The sequence below is a fragment of the Heterodontus francisci genome, unplaced genomic scaffold, assembly GCF_036365525.1.
Source record: "Heterodontus francisci isolate sHetFra1 unplaced genomic scaffold, sHetFra1.hap1 HAP1_SCAFFOLD_544, whole genome shotgun sequence".
Lineage (NCBI taxonomy): Eukaryota > Metazoa > Chordata > Chondrichthyes > Heterodontiformes > Heterodontidae > Heterodontus > Heterodontus francisci.
Window position 1 is genome coordinate 562,011 of NW_027141127.1, and position 9,241 is coordinate 571,251.

The 9,241-nt window shown below is 52.0% G+C and overlaps 1 protein-coding gene across 1 annotated transcript in view; it reads right to left on the minus strand.

Annotated features, from left to right (window-relative positions):
• Positions 1-5,000, minus strand: part of LOC137362206 (cytoplasmic phosphatidylinositol transfer protein 1-like) — a 31,407-nt gene extending 26,407 nt beyond the window's left edge. The window contains exon 1 of the mRNA XM_068026656.1: positions 4,953-5,000. Within this exon, the coding sequence (XP_067882757.1) occupies positions 4,953-5,000 (48 nt within the window). The remainder of the gene's footprint in view (positions 1-4,952) is intronic.
• Between the last annotated feature and the right edge of the window lie 4,241 nt (positions 5,001-9,241).

Genomic DNA, 9,241 nt, shown 5'->3' on the forward strand with positions numbered 1-9,241 from the left:
GGAGTGTGTTAATATTTACAGGGGGTGTCTCCGGGTGTGTGTTAATATTTACAGGGGGGTCTCCGGGAGTGTGTTAATATTTACAGGGGGGGTCTCCGGGACTGTGTTAATATTTACAGGGGGGTCTCCGGGAGTGTGTTAATATTTACAGGGGGGTCTCCGGGAGTGTGTTAATATTTACAGGGGGGTCCCCGGGAGTTTGTTAATATTTACAGGGGGGTCGCCGGGAGTGTGTTAATATTTACAGGGGGGTCTCCGGGAATGTGTTAATATTTACAGGGGGGTCGCCGGGAGTGTGTTAATATTTACAGGGGGGTCTCCGGAAGTGTGTTAATATTTACAGGGAGGTCTCCGGGACTGTGTTAATATTTACAGGGGGTCTCCGGGTGTGCGTTAATATTTACAGGGAGGTCTCCGGGAGTGTGTTAATATTTACAGGGGGTGTCTCCGGGTGTGTGTTAATATTTACAGGGGGGTCTCCGGGAGTGTGTTAATATTTACAGGGGGTCTCCGGGAGTGTGTTAATATTTACAGGGGGGTCTCCGGGAGTGTGTTAATATTTACAGGGGGGTCTCCGGGAGTGTGTTAATATTTACAGGGGGGTCTCCGGGAATGTGTTAATATTTACAGGGGGGTCTCCGGGACTGTGTTAATATTTACAGGGGGTCTCCGGGAGTGTGTTAATATTTACAAGGGGGTCTCCGGGAGTGTGTTAATATTTACAGGCGGGTCTCCGGGAGTGTGTTAATATTTACAGGGGGGGTCTCCGGGAGTGTGTTAATATTTACAGGGGGGTCTCCGGGAGTATGTTAATATTTACAGGGGGGTCTCCGGGAGTGTGTTAATATTTACAGGGGGTCTCTGGGCGTGTGTTAATATTTACAGGGGGGTCTCCGGGAGTATGTTAATATTTACAGGGGGGTCTCCGGGACTGTGTTAATATTTACAGGGGGTCCCCGGGAGTGTGTTAATATTTACAGTGGGGTCTCCGGGAGTGTGTTAATATTTACAGGGGGACTCCGGGAGTGTGTTAATATTTACAGGGGGTCTCCAGGAGTGAGTTAATATTTACAGGGGGGTCTCCGGGAGTGTGTTAATATTTACAGGGGGGTCTCCGGGAGTATGTTAATATTTACAGGGGGGTCTCCGGGAGTGTGTTAATATTTACAGGGGGTCTCTGGGCGTGTGTTAATATTTACAGGGGGGTCTCCGGGAGTATGTTAATATTTACAGGGGGGTCTCCGGGACTGTGTTAATATTTACAGGGGGTCCCCGGGAGTGTGTTAATATTTACAGTGGGGTCTCCGGGAGTGTGTTAATATTTACAGGGGGACTCCGGGAGTGTGTTAATATTTACAGTGGGGTCTCCGGGAATGTGTTAATATTTACAGGGGGACTCCGGGAGTGTGTTAATATTTACAGGCGGTCTCCGGGAGTGTGTTAATATTTACAGGCGGTCTCCGGGAGTGTGTTAATATTTACAGGGGGACTCCGGGAGTGTGTTAATATTTACAAGGGGTCCCCGGGAGTGTGTTAATATTTACAGTGGGGTCTCCGGGAATGTGTTAATATTTACAGGGGGACTCCGGGAGTGTGTTAATATTTACAGGCGGTCTCCGGGAGTGTGTTAATATTTACAGGGGGGTCTCCGGGTGTGTGTTAATATTTACAGGGGGGTCTCCGGGAGTGTGTTAATATTTACAGGGGGTCTCCGGGAGTGTGTTAATATTTACAGTGGGGTCTCCGGGAGTGTGTTAATATTTACAGGGGGTCCCCGGGAGTGTGTTAATATTTACAGGGGGGTCTCCGGGAATGTGTTAATATTTACAGGGGGGTCTCCGGGAGTGTGTTAATATTTACAGGGGATCTCCGGGAATGTGTTAATATTTACAGGGGGTCTCCGGGAGTGTGTTAATATTTACAGGGAGGTCTCCGGAAGTGTGTTAATATTTACAGGGAGGTCTCCGGGACTGTGTTAATATTTACAGGGGGGGTCTCCGGGAGTGTGTTAATATTTACAGGGGGGGTCTCCGGGAGTGTGTTAATATTTACAGGGGGGTCTCCGGGAGTGTGTTAATATTTACAGGGGGTCTCCGGGAGTGTGTTAATATTTACAGGGGGGTCTCCGGGAGTGTGTTAATATTTACAGGGGTGTCTCCGGGAGTGTGTTAATATTTACAGGGGGGGTCTCCGGGAGTGTGTTAATATTTACAGGGGGGTCTCCGGGAGTGTGTTAATATTTACAGGGGGGTCTCCGGATGTGTGTTAATATTTACAGGGGGTCTCCGGGAGTGTGTTAATATTTACAGGGTGTCCCCGGGAGTATGTTAATATTTACAGGGTGTCCCCGGGTGTCTGTTAATATTTACAGGGGGGGACTCCGGGAATGTGTTAATATTTACAGGGGGGTCTCCGGGAGTGTGTTAATATTTACAGGGGGGTCTCCGGGAATGTGTTAATATTTACAGGGGGTCTCCGGGAGTGTGTTAATATTTACAGGGGGGTCTCCGGGAATGTGTTAATATTTACAGGGGGTCTCCGGGAGTGTGTTAATATTTACAGGGGGGTCTCCGGGAGTGTGTTAATATTTACAGGGGATCTCCGGGAATGTGTTAATATTTACAGGGGGTCTCCGGGAGTGTGTTAATATTTACAGGGGGGGTCTCCGGGAGTGTGTTAATATTTACAGGGGGGTCTCCGGGAGTGTGTTAATATTTACAGGGGGTCTCCGGGAGTGTGTTAATATTTACAGGGGGGTCTCCGGGAGTGTGTTAATATTTACAGGGGGGTCTCCGGGAGTGTGTTAATATTTACAGGGGTGTCTCCGGGAGTGTGTTAATATTTACAGGGGGGGTCTCCGGGAATGTGTTAATATTTACAGGGAGGTCTCCGGGAGTGTGTTAATATTTACAGGGGGGGACTCCGGGAGTGTGATAATATTTGCAGGGAGTCCCCGAGAGTGTGTTAATACTTAAATCGTGTTGCCGGGTTTGTGTAAATATTGACAGTGATCTAAATTTCTCTTAAGCTGGTGGTTTGTGTTCCATTTTTGGACTGCCACGAGGCACAAAGAGAAAGTTGTTAGACAGGTTTGAAGTTTCGCTCCCTCAGTTGTTGATCAGGTGGGGCCCGCCGAGTGTTTCCAAAATGTCATTCACGTATTAACTAAACACCCTTTTGAGACACAGAGCTACGAGGTGATTTGCACAGCAAGATCCCAAAGCCATTAATGAGGAGGATGAGTGGATTCAGGGTGATGTATTCATCCGCAGGGAAACGTGGGACAACTCCCCACCCACTCTTCATGAAATAGCGGCCAGAGGGCCTTTTACAGCTACCCGAGAGGGCAGACAGTGCCCCTCAGTTTAACGGTTCATCCCAATGGACAGCACCTCCGACAGTGCAGCACTCCCTCAGTACTGACACCGGGGGAGTGTCAGCCTGGATTATGGAGATCAAGTCCTAGAGTATATACATCTCCCTCCGACAGTGCAGCACTCCCTCAGTACTGAGACCGGAGAGTGTCGGCCTGGATTATAGAGATCAAGTCCTAGAGTATATACATCTCCCTCCGACAGTGCAGCACTCCCTCAGTACTGATACCGGGGAGTGTCGGTCTGGATTATAGAGATCAAGTCCTAGAGTATATACATCTCCCTCTGACAGTGCAGCACTCCCTCAGTACTGACACCGAGGGAGTGTCGGTCTGGATTATGGAGATCAAGTCCTAGAGTATATACACCTCCCTCTGACAGTGCAGCACTCCCTCAGTACTGACACCGGGGGAGTGTCGGTCTGGATTATGGAGATCAAGTCCTAGAGTATATACACCTCCCTCTGACAGTGCAGCACTCCCTCAGTACTGACACCGGGGGAGTGTCGGCCTGGATTATGGAGATCAAGTCCTAGAGTATATACATCTCCCTCCGACAGTGCAGCACTCCCTCAGTACTGACACCGGGGGAGTGTCGGTCTGGATTATGGAGATCAAGTCCTAGAGTATATACATCTCCCTCTGACAGTGCAGCACTCCCTCAGTACTGACACCGGGGGAGTGTCTGTCTGGATTATGGAGATCAAGTCCTAGAGTATATACATCTCCCTCTGACAGTGCAGCACTCCCTCAGTACTGACACCGGGGGAGTGTCGGCCTGGATTATGGAGATCAAGTCCTAGAGTATATACATCTCCCTCCAACAGTGCAGCACTCCCTCAGTACTGACACCGGGGGAGTGTCGGTCTGGATTATGGAGATCAAGTCCTAGAGTATATACATCTCCCTCTGACAGTGCAGCACTCCCTCAGTACTGAGACCGGAGAGTGTCGGCCTGGATTATAGAGATCAAGTCCTAGAGTATATACATCTCCCTCCGACAGTGCAGCACTCCCTCAGTACTGACATCGGGGGAGTGTCAGCCTGGATTATGGAGATCAAGTCCTGGAGTTTTGGCCCGGTGTCTGAGTGTAAATGGGGGAGAGGTGGGTGAGAGGGTTAATCCCCCCTCTCCGATAGGAAACAGACTGCCCCGGTGTCTGAGTGTTAATGGGGAGAGGTGGGTGAGAGGGTTAATCCCCCCCTCTCCGATAGGGAACAGACTGCCCGGTGTCTGAGTGTAAATGGGGAGAGGTGGGTGAGAGGGTTAATCCCCCCTCTCCGATAGGGAACAGACTGCCCGGTGTCTGAGTGTAAATGGGGGAGAGGTGGGTGAGAGGGTTAATCCCCCCCTCTCCGATAGGGAACAGACTGCCCGGTGTCTGTGTGTAAATGGGGGAGAGGTGGGTGAGAGGGTTAATCCCCCCCCTCTCCAATAGGGAACAGACTGCCCGGTGTCTGTGTGTAAATGGGGGAGAGGTGGGTGAGAGGGTTAATCCCTTCAGTGCGTGGGACATGATGCGTTTGAAGTGATCGAAGGTTTGGAAAGCTGGTCTTCCGGGGTCGGAATTCTCCTTACCTCCTCCACTGTCAGTGGCATGCAAACCCGATACTCCTTCACGAGCATCTTGTCGGCCAATTTCTTGCCCCTTTCGCTACGGTCGTGACTGCAGGAATATGCCCTTTCTTGTCCTCCTGAAATGCGGAACCTGAGAGTTTTGTGACCCGCCTTTTTGTTGTTAACCGTGTGTGTTTCAGCCTGTGAGTTTGTCAGTGTATGTCGATTTGTTTTGTGCCTGTCTGTGCAGTGTATCGGAGAGGTGCTAACAATCCAGGTACAACCTAGGAAAGATGCCCTTCTGTCTACCTCTTCAACTGCCCCACCGAGTCACGGTGGCGGGTATCAGGGTGGGGCAACCGAAAGCTCGGTCAAAGAGGGAGGATTGAAGGGGGAGAGGGAGAGAGAGGTTCAGGGAGGGAGTTCCAGATCTCGGCCACCAGTGACAGAGTGATAGGAATGGGGGAGGGGCTTGGTTGTTTGGGGGTCGATCCTTGCGGGCACCGGAGTCTTGCAACGGTCGCTGTGTTTCCGCCGGTCACCTCTGGTAGGAAGACGGGACGTCTGTTCTGGCTCTTATGGGACGCTGGGTGAATATCTGTTCATTTATCTTAATGAGGTGGAGGGATTAATTTCTCCCCAGCGAGGTGTCAGTCCCCATGAGGGGAGACCGGTTTCCCCCCCAGCGAGGGGTCAGTCCCCATGGGGAGACCCGTTTCCCCCCCAGCGAGGGGTCAGTCCCCATGGGGAGACCCGTTTCTCCCAACAGCGAGGGGTCAGTTCCCACGGGGAGACCCGTTTCCCCCCAGTGAGGGGTCAGTCCCCATGGGGGGAGACCCGTTTCCCCCCACAGCGAGGGGTCAGTCCCCATGGGGAGACCTGTTTCCCCCCACAGCGAGGGGTCAGTTCCCTTGGGGAGACCCGTTTCTCCCAACAGCGAGGGGTCAGTTCCCACGGGGAGACCCGTTTCCCCCCAGTGAGGGGTCAGTCCCCATGAGGGGAGACCCGTTTCCCCCCAGTGAGGGGTCAGTCCCCATGAGGGGAGACCCGTTTCCCCCCCAGTGAGGGGTCTGTCCCCATGGGGAGACCCGTTTCGCCCCAGCGAGGGGTCAGTCCCCATGAGGGGAGACCGGTTTCCCCCCCAGCGAGGGGTCAGTCCCCATGGGGGAGACCCGTTTCCCCCCAGCGAGGGGTCAGTCCCCATGGGGGGAGACCCGTTTCCCCCCAGCGAGGGGTCAGTCCCCATGAGGGGAGACCCGTTTCCCCCCAGCGAGGGGTCAGTCCCCATGGGGGGAGACCCGTTTCCCCCCAGCGAGGGGTCAGTCCCCATGAGGGGAGACCCGTTTCCCCCCAGCGAGGGGTCAGCCCCCATGGAGGGAGACCCGTTTCCCCCCCAGCGAGGGGTCAGTCCCCATGAGGGGAGACCCGTTTCCCCCCCAGTGAGGGGTCTGTCCCCATGGGGAGACCCGTTTCCCCCTAGCGAGGGGTCAGTCCCCATGGCAGAAAAACAGAGTGCGAAAAACAAAGCTATTCAAAATTCAATCATTTATTCAAATTCATTATTACGATATGACGTTAATAACAAACATAGAATGCTCACATCAAACTTCGAAATAAGACTTCATGTAAAAATCTGGATTGGCTTTCAAAAAAAATCGGACTTTCATGCAACTTAACATTAATTTAAGTTTCGATACCAAAGTGGAGCAGAGAGGGGGACTGAGAGACACCAGTCAGTGTACAGATATCACTCTGAGAGAGAGGGGACTGAGAGACACCAGTCAGTGTACAGATATCACCCTGAGAGAGAGGGGACTGAGAGACACCAGTAAGTGTACAGATATCACCCTGAGAGAGAGAGGGACTGAGAGACACCAGTCAGTGTACAGATATCACCCTGAGAGAGAGGGACTGAGAGACACCAATCAGTGTACAGATATCACCCTGAGAGAGAGGGACTGAGAGACACCAGTCAGTGTACAGATATCACCCTGAGAGAGAGGGACTGAGAGACACCAATCAGTGTACAGATATCACCCTGAGAGAGAGGGACTGAGAGACACCAATCAGTGTACAGATATCACTCTGAGAGAGAGGGACTGAGAGACACCAGACATTGTACAGATATCACCCTGAGAGAGAGAGGACTGAGAGACACCAGTCAGTGTACAGATATCACCCTGAGAGAGAGGGACTGAGAGACACCAATCAGTGTACAGATATCACCCTGAGAGAGAGGGACTGAGAGACACCAGTCAGTGTACAGATATCACCCTGAGAGAGAGGGGACTGAGAGACACCAGTCAGTGTACAGATATCACCCTGAGAGAGAGGGACTGAGAGACACCAGACATTGTACAGATATCACCCTGAGAGAGAGGGGACTGAGAGACACCAGTCAGTGTACAGATATCACCCTGAGAGAGAGGGGACTGAGAGACACCAGTCAGTGTACAGATATCACCCTGAGAGAGAGGGACTGAGAGACACCAGTCAGTGTACAGATATCACCCTGAGAGAGAGGGGACTGAGAGACACCAGTCAGTGTACAGATATCACCCTGAGAGAGAGGGACTGAGAGACACCAGTCAGTGTACAGATATCACCCTGAGAGAGAGGGGACTGAGAGACACCAGTCAGTGTACAGATATCACACTGTGAGAGAGGGGACTGAGAGACATCAATCAGTGTACAGATATCACCCTGAGAGAGAGGGGACTGAGAGACACCAGTCAGTGTACAGATATCACCCTGAGAGAGAGGGGACTGAGAGACATCAGTCAGTGTACAGATATCACCCTGAGAGAGAGGGGACTGAGAGACACCAGTCAGTGTACAGATATCACCCTGAGAGAGAGGGACTGAGAGACACCAATCAGTGTACAGATATCACCCTGAGAGAGAGGGGACTGAGAGACACCAGTCAGTGTACAGATATCACCCTGTGAGAGAGGGACTGAGAGACAGCAGTCAGTGTACAGATATCACCCTGAGAGAGAGGGGACTGCGAGACACCAGTCAGTGTACAGATATCACCCTGAGAGAGAGGGGACAGAGAGACACCAGTCAGTGTACAGATATCACCCTGAGAGAGAGGGGACAGAGAGACACCAGTCAGTGTTCAGATATCACCCTGAGAGAGAGGGACTGAGAGACACCAGTCACTGTACAGATATCACCCTGAGAGAGAGGGGACAGAGAGACACCAGTCAGTGTACAGATATCACCCTGAGAGAGAGGGGACAGAGAGACACCAGTCAGTGTTCAGATATCACCCTGAGAGAGAGGAACTGAGAGACACCAGTCAGTGTACAGATATCACCCTGAGAGAGAGGGGACAGAGAGACACCAGTCAGTGTTCAGATATCACCCTGAGAGAGAGGGATGAGAGACACCAGTCACTGTACAGATATCACCCTGAGAGAGCGGGCACTCTCGGAGGGAGATGTACATACTCTCGGACTTGATCTCCATAATCCAGGCCGACACTCCCCCGGTGTCAGTACTGAGGGAGTGCTGCACTGTCGGAGGGAGATGTATATACTCTCGGACTTGAACTCCATAATCCAGGCCGACACTCCCCCGGTGCCAGTACTGAGGGAGTGCTGCACTGTCAGAGGGAGATGTATATACTCTCGGACTTGATCTCTATAATCCAGGCCGACACTCCCCAGTGTCAGTACTGAGGGAGTACTGCACTCTCGGAGGGAGATGTCTATACTCTAGGACTTGACCTCCATAATCCAGGCCGACACTCCCCCGGTGCCAGTACTGAGGGAGTGCTGCACTGTCAGAGGGAGATGTATATACTCTCGGACTTGATCTCCATAATCCAGACCGACACTCCCCGGTGTCAGTACTGAGGGAGTATTGCACTGTCGGAGGGAGATGTATATACTCTGGGACTTGATCTCTATAACCCAGACCGACACTCCCCCGGTGTCAGTACTGAGGGAGTGCTGCACTGTCGGAGGGAGATGTATATACTCTAGGACTTGATCTCTATAATCCAGACTGACACTCCCCCGGTGTCAGTACTGAGGGAGTGCTGCACTGTCGGAGGGAGATGTATATACTCTAGGACTTGATCTCCATAATCCAGACCGACACACCCTCGGTGCCAGTACTGAGGGAGTGCTGCACTGTCGGAGGGAGATGTATATACTCTAGGACTTGATCTCCATAATCCAGACCGACACTCTCCCGGTGTCAGTACTGAGGGAGTGCTGCACTGTCAGAGGGAGATGTATATACTCTAGGACTTGATCTCCATAATCCAGGCCGACACTCCCCCGGTGTCAGTACTGAGA